The sequence below is a fragment of the Mesocricetus auratus genome, unplaced genomic scaffold (assembly GCF_017639785.1).
Source record: "Mesocricetus auratus isolate SY011 unplaced genomic scaffold, BCM_Maur_2.0 Super-Scaffold_100011, whole genome shotgun sequence".
Taxonomy (NCBI): Eukaryota; Metazoa; Chordata; class Mammalia; order Rodentia; family Cricetidae; genus Mesocricetus; species Mesocricetus auratus.
The window spans coordinates 13875133-13899592 of NW_024429195.1; the positions used below are offsets into that span (position 1 = coordinate 13875133).

The 24460-nt window shown below is 45.5% G+C and overlaps 1 protein-coding gene across 1 annotated transcript; it reads right to left on the reverse strand.

Annotated features, from left to right (window-relative positions):
• Positions 1 to 5047: 5047 nt before the first annotated feature.
• Positions 5048 to 16101, reverse strand: Rab33b (RAB33B, member RAS oncogene family). The gene is made up of 2 exons (XM_005077485.4): positions 15754 to 16101; positions 5048 to 7704 (listed from the first exon to the last, which is right to left on the reverse strand). The coding sequence occupies exons 1-2, from the start codon at positions 16000 to 16002 to the stop codon at positions 7264 to 7266; spliced, it is 690 nt and encodes a 229-aa protein (XP_005077542.1). The 5' UTR covers positions 16003 to 16101; the 3' UTR covers positions 5048 to 7263.
• Positions 16102 to 24460: the final 8359 nt, after the last annotated feature.

Genomic DNA, 24460 nt, shown 5'->3' on the forward strand with positions numbered 1-24460 from the left:
CACGGATGAGACCACTGTGAGCAGTAACTGCCCACAGTCCCCATGTGGAAAAGTTAAAAGGTCACCGTTTATGCCCGGCCTCCCATTCCGGCAGAGCTAACCCACATAAGCCAGAGGAAGCTGTTCCAGCTTCTCTTCAGAGAGACATTTGTGCCTACTTAGAAGCGGCATTAGGACCCTGAAGATTTACCGTGAGCCACTTGCTCCGGGGTTGTCCAGTTACAGAACGGGAAGTCCGCCTGACTTGATGCTGCCATGCGGAGAGGGTACAAATGACAGGAAAACCAACCTTGAGAGATGGCTGCATCACCCCAGATGTCCTTCCGACCTTTCCCGACTACCCTTCAGGTGACAATGTCCTGGACACCCAAACCGAAAATGCCTAGCTCTCCCCTCCCCACCACAACTGAGGGACAATACATAACTGTTTTATCAACTAAGCTTCTAGGAAATTTGCTAGACGACAATACATGTGACATATGTATATTAAGTTATTAATTGTCACAATAACCCCAAGAGTCTCTTCTCTAAAATGAGGGGTTGCTGGCTGTGGTGCCTCATACCTTTGATCTCAGCACTCGGGAGGCAGAGGCAGGCGGATCTCTGTGAATTTGAGGCCAGCCTGGTCTACAGAGCGAGTTCCAGGACAGTCAGGGCTACACAAAGAAACCCTGTCTGGAAAAACCAAAAAATAAAATAAAATGAGGAGGGGCTGGAGAGATGGCTCAGAGGTTAGGAGCGCTGACTGCTCTTCCAGGGGTCCTGAGTTCAATTCCCAGCAACCTCATGGTGGCTCACAAACATGTACAATTCAATCTGGTGCCCTCTTCTGGCATGTAGAACAGTGTATATGAAATAAATCTTTAAAAATAAATAAATAAATGATAAAAAATAAAATGAGGAGACTGGAGGCCAGAGAGAGTGGGATGGCTTGGTAGGTGTACTGTGCAAACCTGGCAATCTAAATTGGGTCCCAGGACTCACAAATGCGGAAGGAGAAAACTCTGACTGACTCTACCGGCTTGTCCTCTGACCACCACACTGCTCCTCAGCACACACACACACACACACACACACACACACACACACACACACGCTCACCCACTGATAACAAATGAGATTAAAAAACTGCACAAGCAAGCCTGTCGCTAGCAGAGCTCGAGGTATCAAGGCAGACAGGAAACACAGGACAATCAGCTCGGTTTGTGGTCTCTCGGGTCACCTTCCCTGGGCTTAACAAATATTGCCATGTTTAGACGGTAGAAATGTGGACAGAGCCATGTACGTATGTTGGCAGGCATGCTGGCCAGGGGGGTGAAGTTGAACGAGGCTGCAAGTCTGCCTAGCATGGACAAGGCATGAGCTTCTGCCCTCAGCACTGAGTAAAACAGTAATCCCAAATATTAAAATAGAGATTTCGCTCCACACGGATACACACGTCTGCTGGTCTGTGCTCGTGATACTCGATGCAATAAATTATAGGCCAGGGCTGGAGAGATGGCTCAGAGGTTAAGAGCACTGACTGCTCTTCCAGAGGTCATGAGTTCAATTCCCAGCAACCACATGGTGGCTCACAACCATCTGTAATGAGATCTGGTGCCCTCTTCTGGTGTGTAGATGGAGACAGGGTGTTGTGTTTGTAATAAATAAATAAATCTTTTAAAAAAAATAAATTATAGGCCAGCTGTCAGGGTATGCAGGCAGGGATGTGGTAACAGGGCGAACGGACCTCTTGGGCAGCGCAATGTTGGAGGCTTTATTTAGTACTCAGCAGCAACTCTGGGGACACGCCGATGGCAGGCCCTGGTCGTCACAGGTGCTGAGGAGAGCCGTAGTGGCAGGGGACTCGAGTGAATCTTCTCTTGGGTGCTGCCGTTGCTGTGTTTGTCACATCCACTTCTTTCCTGGGTCCACCTAGTGATTACGAAAGCTACCCCAAACCCTCGGTCCCTTTTACTTTATGTATTTATTGTGTTGGGCACAGGGTATTGAACCTAGGGCCTCAAGCAAGTGCCCTAACATGGCACAGTACTATCAACCTTCTAGATTTTTATTAATCATTCGTTCACCCATCCAGTTTTGAGACAGAATCTCGACCCAGGCTGGTCTCAACTCACTGTGTAGGCGAGAATGACCTTTAAAGTGTGCTCCTCCTGCCTCCATCTCCCTAGCGCTGGGATTATAGGTGAACGGCACATTCTGCCAGCACCTCAGTTAGAGCTCGGTCTTCTAGCCCATTACAGTGAGTCAACTGTCACCATGACCTCATTTCCACATACCCTTCATTGCCACAGAATTCCCAGAATAAGTGTGACCATGTCCCTAGCCTGCTAAATGGTCTCATTTATTACCCATTTACAGTAAAGCTCAAATGGTTTTGTGAGGTCGTCACAGCTGCTTCTTTTTTTATTCCCTTACCCCAAATTTCTTCTCTCCTAAAATGTGAACACTGCCTTATTTGTTTATTTATTTATTCATCTTAAGATGACAGCCTTGGGCAAGCATCTGACTGGCCAGGCCAATCAACAGTCCATTCTAGAAACTGCTTGACAATCAGTTCATTTCTGTCTAGAAGGTTACAGTACCCAGCATCAGAAATGGTCAGTGACCATGTTTTCCTCCCTACTGAGCCAGAAAAATGGAAAACATTCAGCGTGGGACTTGGTCAGAAAGTCAAGGTCAACCTCAGCTCCCCAGTGAGTCCAAGAGAGGAGTCAGATTCCTACAAACTCCTTCTGAAATGCTTTTCACCTTTTTTTCTTTTTAATCTTTGTTTTTTAGGGAGGCTCTCATGTTGTCTAGGTTGGTATTGAACTCACTAGGTTGCCAATAGTAACACAGAACTCCTGATCCTCCTGGCCCTACCTCCAGAGAGCTGGGATTCCAGAGGACCTACCATGCTTATTGGGTGTGTTACTGGCTCTCCTACCCAGGGGTCTGAGCACATTAGGCAAGCTTTCTGTCAGCTACATCCGGGCCTGGGCTACATGTGAACTTTTGCTAGACCTCAAAGCCAAGTTAATAATATACCTAGAGGCCATTTAAGACTATGTGCTTTGCCAGGCAGTGGTGGTGCACACCTTTAATCCTGGTACTTGGGAGGCAGAGGCAAGTGGATCTCTGTGGTTCGAAGCCAGCCTGGTCTACAAAGCAAGCTCTAGGACAGTCAGGGCTGTTACAGAGAAACCTTGTCTCGAAAAACAAAACAAAACAAAAAGACTATGCGCTTCACCTGCTGTCCTACTGTGTACTCAGCCTGTTTAATCTGTCTTTAAGAGAACAATGTAATCAATCTTTTTTTTCTTAAGATTTGTTTATTTATTGTGTACACAATATTCTGCCTATACACCCAAAGAGAGCACCAGATCTCATTATAGATGGTTGTGAACCGCCATGTGGTTGCTGGGAATTGAACTCAGGAGCTCTGGAAGAACAGCCAGTGCTCTTAACCTCTGAGCCATCCATCTCTCCAACACAATGTAACCACTCTTAATATGCTTTGGATTTTCCATGCAATCAGCTTTTACAACCTAGCTTTATTCTTAAAAATTATGTACTCTTCCATGAACCAGAATAGTGCGTGGTGTGTGTGTGTGTGTGTGTGTGTATGAGTGTGCATGTATGCCTGTGTGTGTGTTTACTGAAAGCAGCCAGTGGGTTGAAAGTGAACAATATGAATACCCACCATAAATGTTAGAAGGTAGTGGTATCGGTTGATAGGCTGTGTGAGGTTTTGAGTGTTATTGTGGGTCAGCTGAGGTCAGTGGTTCCTTCCCATGTAAACCTGTTGAAGAGTTCTGTAAAGAAACCCTCATTTCTTCCCCATACTATGTTTCCTGTGCTGGTCAATAAATACAGAACAGAGCCCTTTGCTAGGGCAGGCATAACACACAGGAAACACAGGCAGGCAATGAGAATAGATCAGACCCACAACCCAGGGGCTACAGACAGGTCAGAAACCACCAACTACAGATGGAGACACTGGGAGAGAAAGGGGGAAGTCACATTTACACTCACTCTTGGTCAAACTATTCCAAGAGGAAGTCTGATTTGTTCCTAAGTGTGACATCCATGCACTCACCTATCATTTATTGTATGTATGTGTGTGTGTCAGTGTATGCCACGTGTACGCAAGTGCCTGTGGAGCCCAGAAGAAGGTATCAGATCACCTGGAGCTGCAGTTATAGGTGGCTGTGAGACGCCCAGCACTCTTAACCACTGAGCCATCTCTAGTCCCTTATGTACACTGTAAGCTATTCAAAGACAATCCTATTTGTTTCCATAACTCCACAGCCTACCGTCGCTGGAGAATACATAGTTGGAATTTGGTAAACAATGGATAGACAAGATTAGTTCAGTACACCAAGTAAATTAGCGTATGCTAGTTCTAGCAAATCTAGGACATGCCAATCCATGACTGAGAAGACCCAAGTTAAGTCCCCAGTGCCCATGCTAGGTGCCTGAGGCGTCTGTAACTACAGCTCCAGGTGATCTGATCCTGTCTTCTGGGCTCCACAGACACCTGCACACACATGTCTGAAGGACATGGCCAACTGATGAGCCCAGGATCAGATGAAGACAGCTGTCTGGATGTAGACCAGCACTGGAACGCAAGAGTAACTAAGGTAACGCAGCTGAGCAGCAGGAGCAGGGTCCCCTGAAAGCCCACCGCCACACTAGGTTAGACGTGTGCCTGACACACTCTGCCTTCTCCATCTCTAGTACTCGTTCACTCTGCTAAAAACACACCAGCCATTTTAGAACCTGGGTTGTCTGCACTAAGCATTCTTGAGAACCCCCTTATGTGTTAGACTTTGGATTTGTTTTTAGTTATCTACATCAACTTCATCGGTTCAGAATACCCAATCTAAAAATATCCCAATCCAAAATCTGAAAGTTTCTAAATGAAATAAATACCAGATTTTGTATTTTTCAAATTAAGGAACTACAGGCTATATATATTTTCTAAAAACTACAGCAGACAGGGAAGGAGGTATGTTCTTCTTTATGTTCAACACAGAAAACAAGGAAAACAGAACACGATTTCTTCATGGCAAAGATGATTTATTTACTTCATAGGAGAAATGTAAGCGTGACACTGTTTCGTACAGCAAACTACTGAACTTGTTGAAGAAACATGAAAGAGCAGTACAATCAAGCAGTCTACAGCCAACCTCAACACATTCTACAGTAGTTTGCTTTGGGTTCTCAAACTAAGATTTTTCTAAAGCATCTGATACTTCCAATTAAATGTCAGATAAAATAAATTCACAGAGATACAAAATGTGTGATTTGTGCTTAAAAATTAGTAACTACATGTCAGCTCACCATTATTCTGGAAGTGATGTCAACAGCCATTCATTCACAAACACTTTGGAATACATCTAAAGAGAATCTTGCTCTCCTGATAAGTATCTTTTTTTGTTGTTGTTGTTGTTTTTCCCGAGACAGGGTTTCTCTGTATTGTTTTGTGATAAGTATCTTTTTAAAAGAAGAAACTGCTAAGGTGGTAGGTTGTTACAAATAAGATACAAATGTTTTAATTAATAAATACTAAGGGAAGAAATGAGGCTTTTCACAGAATTGTAAAGAATGCTCATTAACGCCTTACAAAAAGAAACGGTCTGTTACTTTAAAAGGCATACTGAGGACCGTACAGATGTGCGGGAATCCTACCTGTTCTTTCCCCAGTTGGACAGAGTGGGAAAAACAAGGAACAGACTCCCTTCTGTAAATCCTTCTACAGCGCCAGCTACTACAGCCATGTTTCACTAGAAAAATAGTTCACGATCAGTATTAATTTAGGTAAGACAATTTTTAATCTTTAATTCTAGCATGATTAAGAAAAGTGTTAACAGGCTAGTTCTGGAGCACAAGCCTTTAATCCCCTGCAGTTGGAGGATGAGGCAGGTGGTCTCAGACTACCCTGGTCCCAGGCCAATCAGGCCTACAAAGTGAGACCCCATACTTAAAAAAAGAAAATCTCTCTAAGTGCAAATAGAGCCAACCTGGGCCCTAATATTTAAAATTGTACACCCATCTCTTAAAAGTCTTACTTACACTTAGTTCATTAAATAGAATAAACTTGCTTTTGTAACTAAAGTTTCCAACTGGGACCTTCAGAATAATGAAACAAAAAATCCGAAACTAGGTTTGAGTGCCTATTTTGGCTTAATTTCCTAATTTCCTGTAAAATTGCCCAGGGCTGTACGATGTCAGAATGAGGCCAAGCACGATTTACACCCATTCTGCAAACAGCTTCATATGCAAATGTGTTACTTTCTTTGTGCAAAGTCTTAAATTCAAACTGAAAGTATTTAGAGCAAAACAAAATTTCTTAAAACAATTTCTTTCACCAGTGAGGGGCAGATAAGATAATTTTCAATATTTAACTCATTTTCTATACCAAGGAGCAGTTTATGGCCATAAAATTCAAACATTAAAAAAAAAAAAACTGACCCAACAATACTATTACAGGAAAACATGTAGACTCAGCAACTTGAGGCATGCCCTCAGAGCCCTCAGCCAAATGGACGTCGACAGAATCAGCCCTGAGTCTCCCAACCGACTAGGAGCAGAGGGCAAGGGACCCAGGAGCCTGCTTTGACATTTCAATTAAAAGTCATGGGTAAAATAAACTCCAAGTGGGTTCTTTTGATTAGTTTCTTAGTGCTTAGATGCCACAGGAAACGAAAAGCACCTTATTAACTTGTCACTTGCCTTTAGCTCTGCTCAGTAAGTGTGCCTGCCCTACACACACTTCCTTCATGGTCCAGGGACATGGGGTGGAACCAGGCCTGAGCCCATCTTGCTCACCGGAGGCTGCTTTCCCCGGGCTGGCACTGGAAAGACAGCCTGGGTCCTCCTATCTTTGCTTCAATCCCAACTGTAAACTGGCCTTTTCTTTGTGTTGTCACAGTGACAAACTTATTAAGAGAATGCGGGATACAAAAGGCAGAGCAACAACGGTAACAGTGGGAGGATCCATTGCCTTTAAAATGAATCTTGCCGGGCGTTGGTGGCGCACGCCTTTAATCCCAGCACTTGGGAGGCAGAGGCAGGCGGATCACTGTGAGTTCGAGACCAGCCTGGTCTACCGAGCGAGTTCCAGGACAGCCTCCAAAGCCACAGGGAAACCCTGTCTCAAAAAACCCAAAAAATAAAAAAAAATAAAAAAATAAAATGAATCTTACAAACTTAATTACTCTTACTCGGAAGTGTCCCTTCAGACTCAGTCAGACCCACGCCAGACATCCCTATGACTTAACACCAGCACGTCACGGCAGGCTTTGCTTCAGGTTTCAGGTAAATTCTGTTATCGGGAGGCTGGCTGAGCATCAGTGGCTTGTGGCTCTTCAGCTTATGAGCCAATGTCATAAATATAGCTTCTACGTGGTCGTTATCATTGGGGTTTTTGGCAGAGGTCTCAAACAAAGGCATGCTGTGTGTGTCAGCAAACTTCTGTGCCAAGTCCGTGGGCACCTGAATGGCACTTCTCAAGTCACATTTATTTCCAACCAGAATGCGAGGTATGTCATTTGCCAGCAAGTGTTGCTTGCATTCCTCTATCCAAGATGGCAGGCTGTGGAAGCTGGCCATGTTGGTCATGTCATACACAAAGACGACAGCGTGCACGTTCCTGTAGTAGTGCTGGACCATGCTCTTCCTGAACCGCTCCTGTCCTGCGGTGTCCCACAGCTGGATCTGAGGCGTGGCAAGCAGAAGGCAAAGTCAACAAGTTGAGTCCCGTGACAGGTACCAAGCAACTTAACCACCTCTCCCTACTCCCTAACACCTCGCCACTTTCCAGCTTGTCTTACCTGTGGGGTCTAGACATCATGATTCTAGTCTAGTCACCATGTGACTAGAAATACAGATGATAAAATCTGAAAAGTATGGTCTTAAAAATAATGTTTTATTTTTTTAAAGAAAATTGAGGGGAAAAGTTACAAAACACTCAGAAATTTGTGGGCTGGAGCTATGAAAGGCCAACACTGAGTCAAATGTACTGAGTGGTTTTTATTTTATCCTGCAAGCACACACATGCCTGCATACAGGTGCACACAAGCCGTGATGAGCACATGCAGGTCAGGGAGACACTTGAGGGACGCAGGGTGTCAAGTGTCAAGGGCGTCTCGCCATTGGGCCATCCACTCTGGGCCTCATCGCCCTCATTGTGGGAACCCAACATCTTCTTCTGGCCCCGTTGTGGGCACCAGGCACACACATGATGCATATTCACTCATACACATAAAATAAAAATAAACGAAATCTTTCTTTAAAACCCTAAAGTGGATGCTCCGCCTCACTCTCAGACCTTTGCTGCTGGAGTTATCGCCTCCAGTTACCACCACCTGCCTAGGTGGGCGCCCTTCATCAACGAAAGACTGTGACTGAAACCTTTGGCTGTAGCCTCAACAATCACCTGGTATTTTGTGCTTTGTCGCCTGTCTTCTCATTAGCTTTCTTTGTCGCTTTGTCAACTGACCTGTTTGCATAACTCAACACTTAGGCCCTGAGCTCTAACCCACAAATAGGGGCATTATCAGACCCAGATCCTGCCCTAACAGGGAAGACAGATGCACAATACAGTAAGATGATCCCGTTTGATGGGAGTGCTATGGAGGTTTCCATAGAAGGAAAATCTCTCAGGAAAATACAGGCAGGAGGGATACTCCAAGCACACAGCGAGAACCAGCAAACAACCTGGCTGACCTCCAGGACTGGAGGAAGAGGCAGCAGGCACCCGGCAAAGGGAGGCTTGTATTAGCTGTTCCTAAATGAGATCAGCTGAGCTGCACAAAGTTCAAAGGCAGGTCTGAAGTTTTTCCCAGTACGGAGGATGAAATCCATTGTCTTGAACATGCCAGACAAGTGCTCCATCACCTCCAAGGGAGGCTTAAAAGGATACTGCAGCTAGGATTTTCATGAGAGGAGTTTCCTACTGGAAAAACTGCAGTAGGAAGCCAGGTGGATTTAGGGAGTAAAGGATAATGATTACATCAGGATGATCTGGTAGATTCTGAATTTTATATAATTTTCATTTTCTCCAACCATACAAAAACATGGCTGGGGGTACAGCTTAGGGATTAGATACTGGCTATGTAGCAGGTAATGAAGAAACCCTGAGTTCAATCCCCAGCACAGAAAATCATACAAAGCTCATTCTTAGATTACATGTCACACAAAAACAGGAAGTAGAGCATTTGACTGTCACAGTTTCCTACTCCTTACACTGTACCAGCATTCTGTATGCTTAATATATTTGATTTATGGGGAGGAGATATCTCAGTTGTTTCTCGTTAGCTAATATTAACATCTTGTCTTTAACATGGCAAAATCTCTCTTCTCCCGCTAGAAACAACTGACATATTTGAGTAGTGACTGCTGATCCCTGATGGAGGACTGGATTAAATCTCAACACACCAGGCTTTACTGAAGCACCTGTCAGGGCAACGTGTCTGTTGAGAGAGGAACACCGCTAAACAGCCAAGGAGGAAACATATGGATTAAGACGGATTAAGACAGCCAGTTTGAAAGTCAAATGCATTTTTATTTAAGGAATTCATTTTTATTCATCTGCCAAAATTCTGTGAACAAGATTTCCCTCTTTCAAGCATATACATACAGCACTCAGAAATCAATTAGCAAGTACAGACTTTCTGGGGTTTTGTTTTCTTTCTTTTATATTGTGTATGTTTAGACAGGCTCTCACTGTGTAGCGCTGGCTGTCCTGGAATTAGAAAGGGAGACTCTTTTTAAGGCTTGGTGACCATTGACACACAGCTCAACTACGTAGCTGCATAGTCTGAGGAGCCTTCTGTAGATTGATCTGTGAGTGCTGGAATTAAAGGTGTGCTTTCATGTCTGGCTCAGTTTTTCTGTTTTTTGTTTTTTTGAGACAAGGAGGCCTGCGATTCATGAAGTAGTCAGGTTAGCCTTGAATTTCAGGCCATCCTCCTGGCTCAACTTCACATTATGGATCTCTGGCAGGCCTGTCACTCATACATCTATCCACCTCTGCTTCAGGAGTGCTGAGAGTAAAGACATGTGCCGCCACACCTAGCTTAAGGAAAGGTTTACAAAGATTTTATACACAAAGGGATGGGGACAGAGCTTAGTCCACAGAATGCTTGCCCATCACACACAGCCCTGGATTCAATCCCCAGCACTGCATAAACCATGTGTGCTTGCCTGTAATCCCAGGACCCAGGAGGTAAAGACAGGAGATTTACAAGTTCAAGGTTAGGTATGGGAAATGAAACCCTGTCTCAAAAAACACAGCAATGGAGAAACTGAAAGAAACATCTGACACCATCCTCTGGCCACACACACACACACACACACACACAGAGTTCAAAGTCATCCTTGATTATACAGACTTTGAAGTCAGCTTTGGGTACATGAGACCCCTTTTTTTTTAAAGGCATAGAGAGCTTTAGTGATGGCTCAGAGGTTAAGAACACTGGCTGCTCTCCCGAAAGACCAGGAGTGGATTCCCAGCACCCACATGGTGGCTTAAAATCATCTGTAATTCCAGTTCCAGAAGAAGCTAATGCCACTGTAGGCACTGCACACACACAGTACACAAACATGCATGCAGGAAGCACCAGTACACATGATACAAAAAATATTTTTAGGTGCCTGGGGTGTAGCTTAGCTGTAGAGGTGGTAGAGCACTCACCTAACAGGCAGGGTTTGGATCCAAGCCCTAACACCACCACCACCATAACCAATGCATGCTTCTCTAGCAGATGAGACTAAGGTGATCTGTCAGATGCCCCGAACAGGTAGACAGACGAAGAGGACGTGTGTGTGTGTGTGTGTGTGTGTGTGTGTGTGTGTGTGTGTGTGTGTGTGTGTGTGTGTGTGTGTGTGTGTGTGCATGTGTGTGTGCACGCACTCTTGTGCAGGCAGGTGTTTGAGACAGGGTCTCACTGTTCCCTGACTGTCCTGGAACTTGCCATGTAGACCAGGCTGACCTCAAACTCAGATCTGCTTGCCTCTGCTTCCTGTGTTAGGATTAAAGATGGACACTACCACACCCACCCATGGCTCCATAACTTGGTAAGATTTTTTTTTGTTGGTTTTTTTTTTTTTTCCGAGACAGGGTTTCTCTGTGGCTTTGGAGGCTGTCCTGGAACTCGCTCTGTAGACCAGGCTGGCCTCGAACTCACAGAGATCCGCCTGCCTCTGCCTCCTGAGTGCTGGGATTAAAGGCGTGTGCCACCAACGCCCGGCTGGTGAGATTTTTTTGTTTTTCAGAAAAGTAAGTACATTCTTCATTCTAAGCCAATGACTGACTTAAACAGATCCTAGGTTTAAGAAACTATTCCTCATACCTGTGAATTTTCTTTTTTCTGGAACTCACTATGTCAGTGGTTCCCAACCTTCCTAATGCTGCAACCCTTTAATACAGCTCTTCATGTGGTGGTGACCCCCAATCATGAATTTTTTCATTGCTGCTTCACAACTGTAATTCTGCTACTGTTAGTGATCCTAATGTAAAGATTGTGTTTCCTGACAGTCTTCAGCAACTCCTGTGAAAGGGTCATTCGACACCCCCTCCCCACGGGTTAAGAACGGCTGCGCTAGTCAGGCAGAGCAGTGCACACCTTTAATCCCAGCACTCGGGAGCAGAGGCAGGCGGATCACAGTGAGTTCAAGGCCAGCCTGGTCTACAGAGCAAGTTCCAGGACAGCCAGTACTGTTACACAGAGAAACCCTGTCTCAAAAAACAAACAAAAAGAGTCACTGCACTTAATGTAGACCAGGCTAGCTGAGAATTCAGAGATCTGTCTACCTCTGCCTCCCAAGTGCTGGGAATAAAGGTAAAGGCAGTGAATCTAGGTGAGTTAGAGAGCAGCCTGGTCTGCAAAGAGGGTTCCAGACAGTTAGGGCTACATAGGAAGACTGCCTCAGGGTAGACATGGCTCAGTGGTTAAAGTGCCTTTAATCCCAGCACTCAGGAGGCCAGCCTGGTCTACAAATTGAGTTTGAGGACAGCCAGGCTGTTACACAGAGAAGCCCTGTCTTTTTTAATTTAAATTAAAAACTGGGCTGGAGAGATGGCTCAGACATTAAAGGGTAGGCTCACAACCAAAAATATAAATTAAGGGGGCTGGAGAGATGGCTCAGAGGCTAAGAGCACTGACTGCTCTTCCGGGGGTCCTGAGTTCAATTCCCAGAAACCACATGGTGGCTCACAACCATCTACAATTAAATCTGGTGTCCTCTTCTGGCATGTAGGCAGAACACTGTATATGTAATAAATAAATGAATCTTAAAAATATATATATATATTAAAACAATCTTATTTCACATACAAATCCCTCTCTCTCCGTCCTCCCATTCCCCCCTCCATCTCCCCATTCCATGCCCCATCCACTGGGGGGTGGGGTGAGGCCTCCCGTGGTGGATCATCAAAGTCTGTCACATCATTTGGGGCAGGACCAAGACCCTCCCCTCTGTATCTAGACTGAGAGAGTCTCCCTCCATAGGGGATGGGTTCCGAAAGCCCATTCATGCACTAGGGATAGATACACTGATTCCACCGTCAGCGGTCCCATAGACTGCCCAAGCCCCCCAACTGACACCCACATTCAGGGGGCCTGGTTCTGTCTCATGCAGGTCCCCAGCTGTCAGTCTGGGGTCTGTGAGCTGCCAAACTTGCTCAGGCCAGCTGTTTCTGTGAGTTTCCCCAACATGGTCTTGACCCCTTTGCTCATCACTCCTCCCTCTCCACAACTGGACTCCAGGAGTTTGGCTCAGTGCTTAGCTGTGAATCTCTGCTTCTGCTTCCATCAGCTACTGGATGAACAAGGAGGACCCTAAGAGAGACACATGGACTCCCCGAGAAGGGGAAAGGGACAAGATCTGCTGAGTAAATTGGGAGCATGGGGGAAAGGAGGACAGAGGGAGGAAAAAGAGGAGGGGAGAGGATGAGAGGGGAGGAGAAGATTAGGGATCAGGAAGGTCCAGTGGAGGAAGAACAGAGAAGGAGAGCAAGGAAAGAGACAGCTTAATAGAGAGAGCCTCTATGGGCTTAACAAGAAATCCAGCACTAGGGAAGTTCCCAGGAATCCACAAGGATGACCCCAACTAAGAATCTAAGCAATAGTGAGAGGCTGCCTTAAATGCCCTTCCCCTATAATGAGATTGAAGACTACCTTAAATGCCATCGCAGAGCCTTCATCCAGAAACCCTGTCTTGAAACAAACAAAAGAGCACTGGCTGCCCTTCAACAGGACCCAGGTTCAATTCCCAGCACCCACACGGCAGCACCCAGTTTAGACATGCATATAGGCAAACACTAATGCACAAGAAATATAAATAAATTTTAATTTAAAAGAAGACTCAAATAAATATACAAAAAATATAACTGAAAAAAAAAAAGCCAGAAAAGCAAAAAGCCTGACAGCCCATATACATTAGCCTGTTTTCTGATGCTATAACAAAACTTTCCAGGGCTGACTAAAGAACAGAGACTTTTATTTGGTTCATGGCTTTACAGGCAGACAAGCCATTCCCAATATCCCTTTAATCCATAAATGAGATTAATCCACTAATTTATGAATGAACTTACCCCATCAACAGATTAGTCTAATTAATCTACGAAGGGATTAACCCATTCATAAATCCAAAGGACCCAGTCACCTCCCATATGTCCCACCTCCAAGTCTCATTAATTTAGGAACTTGGGAATTAAGTTTCCAACATGTGAGCTCAGGAGACAAATTCAAGCTACACCACAACCCAAAGCTTCTCAGCAGCGCACACTCCACCTGAGTCAGGCTCCAAAGCCTGAGCAACTTCCCCACAGCTGCTCACCCCAGGCTAGCAAGAACTCACCAGAAGCCTCCATCTTTTCTCCCGCCACCAATGTCTATACCTAACCCAGTTTTGTTTAAAAAAAAAATCACCTCCACCCAACTCTCTCTCCTTGCCAAGTATACAAACCTCCTTCCTCGGCTCCCGCTAAGGATAAAACACCTGGCCCTGCATATGCTAGTAAGCCCCTACCACTGAATCACACCCTGTTCTCATGAATCTCCTTTATACTGCAGTGTACCCAGATGAGCAGCACTGGCAGCCTGAACAAGATGATCAGTCCCAGTCAAGGAAGTATTTGCTGCTGTGGTGCACACCTTTAATGCCAGCACTTGGGAGGCAGAGGCAGGCGGATCTCTGTGAGTTCGAGACCAACCTGATCTACAGAGAGATTTCCAGGACAGTCTCCAAAACTACACAGAGAAACTTGCCTTCCCTCCACCCCCCAAAAAAAGAAGAAGAAAGTATTGACCAAGCTAAATTTGGACCTCAACACCTGCAATCCCAGACCTAGGGGGCCAGAATCAGGAGGATCCCTGGGGCTTGCTAGTCATTGAGCTCCAGATTCATTAGGAGACTGCCTCAGAAATGTAACATGGAGAGCAACTTCAGAAGACTGGCGTGAACATATAGAGTCTAGACTTAACCCCACACACACACACTCTTATGCACACATGTGCACCCCCACACATAAAAATAAATGGGAATGGAAAAGACAAGGGCCTAGAGAAGGTGGTCTCTTGACTCGGATGACTTCCCCTTTTCATTGCTAGGAGTAAAAGCTCTTTGAGGGCAGGGAGGGGTGGGGAGCAAAGAAACAGAAACTTTGGCCAGGAAGTGGGGGCGCATGCCTTGAATCCCAGAGCTCCCAGGAGGCCGAGGCAGGCGGATCTCCGTGAGTTTGAGGCCAGCCTAGTCTACAGAGTGAGTGCCATGACAGGCTCCAAAGCTACACAGAGAAACCCTGTCTCAAAAAGCAAACAAACAAACAAAACAAAAAACAGAAACTCAGTGCCTCAAGGATAGAAGGTAGGAGGGGCAAATCAAAGCTCTTCTAAGTAGACTGAGGTAGAGGACCCAAGTAAAGCAGAGTAAAAGCAGCTGCCAAAGAAGTCAGGGTAGTTCCTAGGTTTCCTGTGCAGGTTTTGATTTGTTTTCGTATTTTGAGATGGGGTCTCACTGTAGTCCCCCACCCCGACTTCACAGGTTTTAAGGAGTAGTATTAAGTAAACTTAGTGGTTTTGCAATAGAGTGTCAAGGTTTACACCATCAGGAGGTCCCTGACTCGACAAGGGTCCTTATTCTGCAGTCCCAGGAATTCAACCCTTCAGAATCCCAGTCCTGGCTGTCTTGGCTTTCCCTACTATGATTACAGTGTCTGACGTCTCAGAAGCCACCTGGGAGACGGTCTACGCTTGCATCAAGACTTACGAACCATCACACACATAATGCTTCAATAGGAAAATAGATTATCATATTGGTTATCATAAAGAAACTGCCTCAAACGCAACAGGCTTTATTTCCACAATATATTTAGCATTGATGTAATGTTCAAATGAAAAGAAATAACCTGAGTTTTCTATGCTTGAAAATATTTCCCGGCACTTAACTCGGGCAATGGGGGCGGGGATTAAAGACTGTCCCCTACACCACTGACACCCCCACGTTGCCTGTGCGTCATTTGGGAACTTACCAAATCATAAATCATACGTGCTTCTCTTTTGAAGACAAGATGCCCCAGGTAAAGTTGATGCACCTTAGGGGTGAGGAGGGGACACCGCCTCGGAAGTTTGCTACCAACAAAAGCACTTTGCACGCCAGCGTGGCAGCACGCGGGGCGCACGGAGCCACGGTGCGGGTCCAGACAGACGCAAAGCCCGGGCAGCCACCGCCCCCACCCCAGCGCCCCCTCCACCGGCTCACCTTGATGCGCTCGCCGTCGATCTCCACCGCTCGCTCTCGGAAGTCCACCCCGATCGTGGCCTCGGTGCGGTCGGGGAAGCGGCCGGCGCAGAAGCGGTAGGTCAGGCACGTCTTGCCCACGTTCGAGTCGCCGATCACGATGATCTTGAAGATGCGGGAGCGGGCGGGAGGCAGACACCCGGACGCCCCCGACACGGCGCAGCTGGACGAGAAGCTGACCTCCAGCGACGACTCCATCTCCGAAGCCATCCTCCCGGCTCTCTCCGAGCTGAGGCGGAGGACGGGAGCCTCCCGGGCGGCGCTACGCGACGCCCCGCTCCCCCAGGGCCCCGCAGGCCCCCTCAGCGCGCGTGCGCGAGCCCCGCCCGCCCCTGCCCTCCCAGGTGTGGCGCCCCGCTCCGGCCTTCCCCGGCCCGCCGGCGCTGTGTACCTGGAAAGACGGGTCGGCGCGCCCTGGATGGAGTGCAGCGCGGAAATTCCGCCCGGGGGAACTTGTGTGTGAGGCACTCCGGGCTTGGAGCGGCCCCGCCACGTCCGAGGTTCCCCGGCTCAGGAGGAAGCGGCGCCGCCGCTCAGGGGCGGGGAGAAGAGAGAGGGACGGCAGAGAGGAAGGAGGTGCGGCCCGGACCCTGTCTCGCGAGAGGCGGCCGTGCCGTGGTGGAGGCCGCGGGCCAGTGCCCGCAACCCGGCCGGAGCCCGCGCATCGCCCGCGCTCACCGCCTCCTCCAGACTCCGGCCTCTGCGGGGCCGGGCGCCGCCCCGAGGCCCGAACCTGCCCCGGCGCCGCCGTAGGCTCTTGCGGTTATCCTCGGATCTTGGCACCCAAGCCTTGTTTGCTTTAGATCTCCCCGATCCCGCAGAGATCGCTGTGGGTCTCTTGGGAAATCCAAACCCTGGACGCAGCTCCACGGTTAGAATGTCTGCTAGCTTGGGCAGTGGCAGTGTCACGTCCCGAGTCCTCAGGGTTGGGAGCCTAGGTGTTAATCCTGCACTTGAAAGGCAGAGGCAGGAGAATCCCTCTGAATTCAAGGCCAGCCTGGGCTACATTGTGAGCTCCAGGACAGCCAAGACTTTAACAGGCCCGCAGAGCTCAGTAGGCTCCCACACCTTAGCACAGCAGACAGCATGATAGAAGTATCTTTCCGGCCTTGGAGCCTAGCACTTAGACTTAGGCAGCAATATCTGCCGTGGGGGGGGAGAGAGCGCGCTAATCCATTAACATCCATAGTTCTGAGAAAGTACTAATTTTTGGGCTTCTGTAGCTCTGCTTCTGGATAACGGTTCTTGTTAGCTGAAGTGTTTTTAACCCAGGAGATTAAAAACTCACCCTGAGATAGGCTTGGGACTGTACGGGGGTCCCAGATAGAGTTTCTATTTGCTTGAACCTATGCCCACGACTATAGAGACCCTGTCTTCAAAAAACAGACAGGGTTAGCTATGTAGTTCGTTTGCTGGAGTGCTTTCCTTGCTTACACGAAGCCCAGTTTCAAATCCCAGCACCATAACAAAACAAAAAGCAGGTTTACTCGCCAGGCAGTGATGGCGAACGCCTTTAATCCCAGCACTCCAGAGGCAGGTGGATCTCTGTGAGTTTAGACCAACCTGGTCTACAAGAGCTAGTTCCAGGACAGCCTCCAAAGCCACAGAGAAAAACAACAACAAAACAGGTGTACTCAGAGTTGACAACTAGCTTGTCCTGGTGGCAGAAAAACAGGTTACTAGAAGAAGAAAGGAATTACCTAATGATGAAAGACTGAATTTAGAAGAAAGAATAAACTTGCTTGAAAATAATAAAATGGGCCTTAAAATATATGGGGGAAATTTTGCAAAATACAGGGCTAGCCTTGGCTATAAGAGATTCTGCCTCACCAAGCCTAGTGGCATATGCCTTTAATCCCAGCAGGTGGATCTCTGAGTTCAAGGCTAGCCTGGTCTACAGAGTAAGTGGCAGGAAGGGCTACAAGGAGAAAGCCTGTATTGGAAAAACAAACACAAAAATCAGAGAGATCCTATCTTGAAAACGAAAACCTCTCACACAGAGGATAAACAATGCAAACAAGTATAAATCAATAAAATTACTTTTTTTTTTTAAACAAGGTCTTTCTCTGTGTAGTCCTGGCTGTCCTGGCACTCTGCAGAGACCAGGCTAGCTTCGAACTCACAGAGAACCTTCTGTCTTTACCTCCCAGGTGCTGGGATGAAAACTGTGCATTACTACACCCAGCTAAATTTGTTTCTTTTTAAAACAAAACGAAACAAAATTTTAAAAAACCACTGGTTTGGACTGGTCCAGGTGGCACAGGCCTTTAATCCCAGTATTTGGGAAGCAGAGGCGGGAGGATCTCTTGAATTTTGACACTCTCCTCATCTCCATAGAGTCCCAAGACACCCAGGTCCAAACGGGTGCTGCCATTAAAAACAAAATGAAACGAATGGTTTTTCCTCACATTCACTTCTTTGTCCCTTCGGTGACTCAATTCTTCCCTTTTCACTCCTCTTCCTGTGTGTGTGTGGTAGGTATGTAATACATGTTTGCAGAGGCTGTGGGCACATACATGCCTACTCTTTCCCCTTACTCTCTGGGGCAGAATTTTGTAAGCTTTATTTATTTATTTTTTTATCCAGTGTTCTGTCTGCATGTATGCCTGCAGGCCAGAAGAGGGCACCAGATCTCCTTATAGATGGCTGTGAGCTACCATGTGGTTGCTGGGAATTGAACTCAGGACCTCTGGAAGAGCAGCCAGTGCTCTTAACCTCTGAACCATCACCCCAGCCTGAGGCAGGATCTCTTAGTCAAACTCTGAACTCAAAGTGACATTATGGGAACACATTAGGTATACTGTTATTATGTAGACACTGTTGGGTACACTGTTGAGAGCAGATATTGCTAAATTCAGCAGATTGACTCTGAACTTGGCATCCTCCTGCCTAACCCTCCCAAGGTTCCCAGCTATGTGCCGCCTCACCTCACTGACAAACTTCAACCATTTTCTTCTTTTAACACGATGTATTGAACCCATGCCTTTTATATGCCAAGCCTATGTTCTACCACTGTCTTGGCAATGCAGATAGGATTCAAAAAAACCTTTGGTATTTTCTCTAGTTGCATATCCAGGAATATTTCCAGAATTGGAATGCCTAGGCGCATGTGTAGGAGTATACATGGTGTGTGTGTGTGTGTGTGTGTGGTGTGTGTGTGTGTGTGTGTGTGTGGTGTGTGTGTGTGTGTGTGTGTGTGTGTGTGTGTGTGTACCTAGATGTGGGGCCAGAGATCAATGTCAGGTATCCTCTATCATTCTCTTTCTTTTTTGAGGGGACTTTTTTTTTTCTTTTTTTGAGACAGTCTCTAACTATATGCATCATTGGCTGGCCTGGATCTTGCTATGTTGACTAGGCCTGCTTCTGTTGGAATTGATGTCCCACACTACACACCAATTTTCTGCCTTACTGCCATTTGTTTTTTGTTACAGGGTCCTGACTGTTCTGGAGCTCACTATGTAGACCAGGGTAGCCTTGAATCGCAGATCCTCCTGCCTCCGCCTCCATCTCATCTTTTTAATCACATGTTGTGTGCATGTGGGCTATCACATCACAACACACATATTATGGAGGTCCCCAGTCTTGATATGTTCACCTGTAGCCACCTCACCAGCCTTAGAGTTTGAGACAAGGTCCCTCACTGAACCCGGTAATCAGCCAATTATAGCCTGGCTGGCCAGCAGGCCCCAGTGATCCTTCCATCTCTAAATCCCAAATGTTGGGATTACAAGTAAGCCAACTTTTTCATGTAGAGCCAGGCGTTGGTGGCACATGCCTTTAATCCCAGCACTCGGGAGGCAGAGGCAGGCGGTTCTCTGTGAGTTCGAGGCCAGCCAGTTCTACAAAGCGAGTTCCAGGACAGCCTCCAAAACAATACAGAGAAACCCTGTCTCAAAAAAACAAAAAAAAAATTTTTTCATTTAGAGGCAGGAGTGTGAGCTCAGGTCCTCATGCCTGCATGGCAAGGTTTTACCAATGAAACCATCCCCTAGCTCTATGGAAGGTAATTCTCAATTACCTTCTGTCAATCCATTCATTTTAGCTACTGAACCTACAGCCTAATTGGTTTAATTATCCATTCCTATTTAGATATTCTTGTATTTTATACAAATATATTTTAATAGTTAAAAATGGAAATGCATCAGAAAATAAACTACTTCCTGAAATACTGTAAGAAGCCTAAGGCCATTGGCCAAACAGTTTATAATTAATATGTTTGTGTGTTTATTTGAGGCAAAAACATCCATCTACATTAACCCTTCTAACTATTTGATCTAGCAATTTTTGGTAGTGTCTGAGAGATCTAAATCGGTCTGTAACATGATTCTAACTCATCTAAAAGCTGTCCTAACTCCATTATACTGCTGGGGGCGGGGAGAGACTAAATCTCAGAGGGTTTGTGCTGGTACTTGACAGTTTAGTCACAAGATCAAAGAGATTTACCTACTAATGGAGGACCTTCTGTGAAGACAGATGGAAAGTTTAGACTTTCAGATGTGTCAAAGTGAGGAACAAAAGACATAAACCCGAGAATGGCAAGGGATAGCATTAATCCTATACTTGTCCAATAACAATTAACCAGCAGAAAACACTCCAGACACAACTGGGGCTTGGTGACAAAATTATCTTCCTTTTATTAACTAAAAATACTAGCTATATCTGAGGGTGTTGAGCAAACACCCTCAAAATGTAAGTTTACTTTATGACTTTGGAGCCTGTCAACCTTCTTACCAAACACTCTACTACCAAAGTTCCTGTCACAACTAACACTTGTAAAAAGGGTTCATATGGCAAATGCAACCTTGTAGGGAAAACAATGGTTAGATTCAGTTGTTTTCAGGAAGTACTAGATCTACCTATTTAAAAGCTCAAGGATTTACGCAGCGTTCAGTTACAAGTGCTGTGTCTAGAGAAAATTTAAAGTTGTTTCAATGAAGTAAACTAACAAGTTGGCTTTGTTCTCTACTCATATCTCAGTATAGTGGACATGACTGAAGTGTTAGGACAGTGTGGATGGGAAACCAACCAGGAAGCTCTTAACAGAGTTAAAATTCTGGGCTCATTTACTCAGTATAAGAGAAGTCACAATCTCTGTACTTCCATAGTTTTCCTTTTATTTTTAGAGATAGGGTTTCTCTGAATACTCTTGACTGTCCTGGAATTCATTCTGTAGAACAGGTTATCCTCAAAGTCAAGAGACCCACCTACTTCTGAGTCCTCAGTGCTAGGATTAAAGGCATGCACACACTTGGCTGAGACTGCCTCTTAACTTTGGATGTACCTTACAATCTCTTGGAAAGGTCAGGGTCAGGCAGCTGTCAATACTGATTAATACTAACTGCCGATCATTTTAATCAAGTTTCCTAGAGGGCCTGGGAAATTCAGGTGTTTTCAGATTTCTCCTGGGGCTTGAATACAGAGCCAGTGTTAAGCTTACAATTTCAAGGACTGAACCATCTCCTCCACAAACCGGCAGACTAGAGCTGATGGCTGTCATTGACTGGTATGAGGAAGCTAGAAAATTAAAGATGCTAGGCCATTAAAAGTCTAGGTATGTAGTATGTCTGTCACTAATATCCTTATATTCTTTGAAGTGGTATCCTTTGGAGTCAGTCACTTCCAGTAGGCAGGGCAGTACAAAAGAGCATGCTAAAGATCCAAGAGGAGCCCATTCTCTGCCAGCCAGCATCACAACAGACAGTGGAGAAGATTAAACAGATGGTGCTTCCGGCACCTGTGTCCTACAAAGGAAGCCACAACCATTTCTGACAAACTGCAAAAAAGAGCAAAGATTATATGTGGAAACACTGATAACATCAGTACATAGTGTCTGCAATATGTTGAGATGATTCCTTATGGCTAACAGATAGGACCAAGATGAATATTCTATGACCACAGATAAAGGGATAGGAAATTTAAGGTTATGCAGATGGCACTGTCATTGTTACATCCTACATTATTCACACCACCCTCAACAAGATTGAATATCTATTAGGCATTGCTCTCATTGCTATGTCTTTTAAAGATTTATTTATTTTTTCCTGAGACAGGGTTTCTCCGTGTAACAGTCCTGACTTTCCTGGAACTCGCTCTGTAGACCAGGCTGGCCTTGAACTCATTGATATTCACCTGCCTCTGTCTCCAGAGTGCTAGAATCAAGGGCATGTGCCACTACACCAGGCTATCTTCATTTTTTTTTTTTCAATACAGGGTTTGTCTGTGGCTTTGGAGGCTGTCTTGGAACTAGCTATTGTAGACCAGGCTGGTCTCGAACTCAAAGAGATCCGCCTGCCTCTGCCTCCCGAGTGCTGGGATTAAAGGCATGCACCACCAATGCCCGGCTCGGCTGGCTGTCTTAATTTTAAGATTTTATGGATTTACAGGCTGGAGAGATGACTAAAGTGGGTAAAGGCACTTGCCACCAAACCTGACAATCTAGAGTACAAATCCTGCGACCTAACGTGGTGGAAGAGAACTGACCCCTGTAAATTGTTCTTTGACCTCCAAGTTCACACACAATATATAATAAAAGCAAATTTTAAAATGGACTTTCGGGTTTGTTTTTTTTTGGGGGGGGGACATTGTTTCTGTATGTAACAGCCCTGGCCATCCTGGAACTTACTTTGTAGACCAGGCTGGCCTGGAACTCAAAGATCCACCTGCCTCTGCCTCCCAAGTGCTGGGATTAAAGGTGTGTGTGAACTTACAGGAATTTGGGCCAAAGCAGTGGTCATGTAATTTCATGCTACAATTGGACATTTCACTCACATAGTTCTAGCTGGTAAGCTGAAAATGCTATGTTCAATGAAGTACTTAAAATTTCTTTCAACCCTAAAAACAAAAAACAAGTGAAGCAATTGGCTTATTCTTAGGTCCTTTTTAATGAACTTCTGAACAAGTAATGCTGAATACATGTTCCTAAAATATGTCTATTACTCTTACTTTTTAAACTAAGTTAACCAACGGAAGAGTTATGAGTATTTGGTGTTCCAGAATCCAGGGGATAGTCTTGTTACCATCTACTTTAAATGGCAACTTTTTCATTTTAAAAGATACAAAGCAGCAATTTTTTCTTGAGGGCAGATTGACAGAGCTCCTAAGAAAAGCCAGTTTGGAAGAACGATGTAGCCATGAGTGTGTCCTGAAAAATTCCAATTACAACGCAAACAGGTGGCAAATTCACTCAGGACCAAACAATGGAAAACCAGAGACAGCACAGAGGGCCCCTGTGCCAGTCATGTACATGTAAAACATAGAAGACAAGCATCATTAGTTGAAGTCAAATCGAGATCTAGAACACACTCTCAGAATCACTTCCCTTTCTGTTATTCCTAAACGAGAAGGCAGAGTGTTCTTAGAGAAGTCAGGCATCATCACAATACGAGATTACCAACATGTAGAAATAAACCATCTGCATGAAATAAAGGTCCTTGAACTAAAGACCAAAGCCTCACTTAGGGGCCAGTGAAATGTCTCAGCAGGTTAAGATGCCATCAAGCCCCGTAACCTGAGTTTGATCCCTGAAATACATGTAAGGGTGGATGCTGAGATTCCTAAATTGTCCTGACCTCCACGTGAACATTTTCACACAAATATGCACCCCCCCACACTAATTTTTTTTTTTTTTTTTGGTTTTTCGAGACAGGGTTTCTCTGTGGCTTTGGAGGCTGTCCTGGAACTCGCTTGGTAGTCCAGGCTGGTCTCGAACTCACAGAGATCCGCCTGCCTCTGCCTCCCGAGTGCTGGGATTAAAGGCGTGCGCCACCAACGCCCGGCTCCCCACTTATCTTTTTAAACCTTCATAGCTAGGCATGGTGGTACATTTAATCCCAGCACTAAGGAGGGAGGGGGAGTCAGACCTCTATGTTCGAGGCAAGCAGAGTGAAATACTGTCTCAAAAACTATGACAGACTTCAGAATGGTTTTGTGGCACTGCTAGTAACATCCTTACATATGGTATAAGCAATCTTGAAACAAAGGCCACAGTCCGGTTTAGGTACACACAACACTGAGGTTATAATGTCATTAAGCTCCAGTTTACATTATACTAATCTTCCCTTCTAGATACCATCCCAAAATGATGATGCCTCAGAGCCAACTGCATGAATAACAAACTGCAGACTTTTAGACACTTTCCTTTTATAGCTTTCCCCTAAGCTTTCTTTCTTTCCTTCCAGACTGGCCCTCAACTCCCAAGTGCTGGGGTTGCAGGAATGCAACCTCACACACAGCATCCTTTGCTTGTTTCTGGTATTTCCATGAGCACGTCTTCATGGAAGTAGTCATTTTACTGTATGAACTAGAATATACAGAGACTATTCTTCTTTGTTAAATACAGCGTTCTCCAGAACCTCCTACACACTACAAAGACTTTCCATATGCATCTCACAGCTGTAGAAGGGAAAAGTGAAACTTGATAATAACCTTTTCCAAGAATTTTTTATTGCTACAAACTATAGTTTCTAATCGGCAAGAACTGAAACCACTTCTGTTTCCTGTGGTATGACATTGCTATTTTGTAGAGTTGGTGTCTTGGACTTAACAACTGGTTCAGCAAAGCTTAGACAATAGCAAAATGGTATTAAGAATCTTTCAATTAAAAAAATCAGAAGTATGAGGCAGAAAAGGAAGACTCCTTCCATCAGAAAGGTTGGTCTGAATTCTTTTA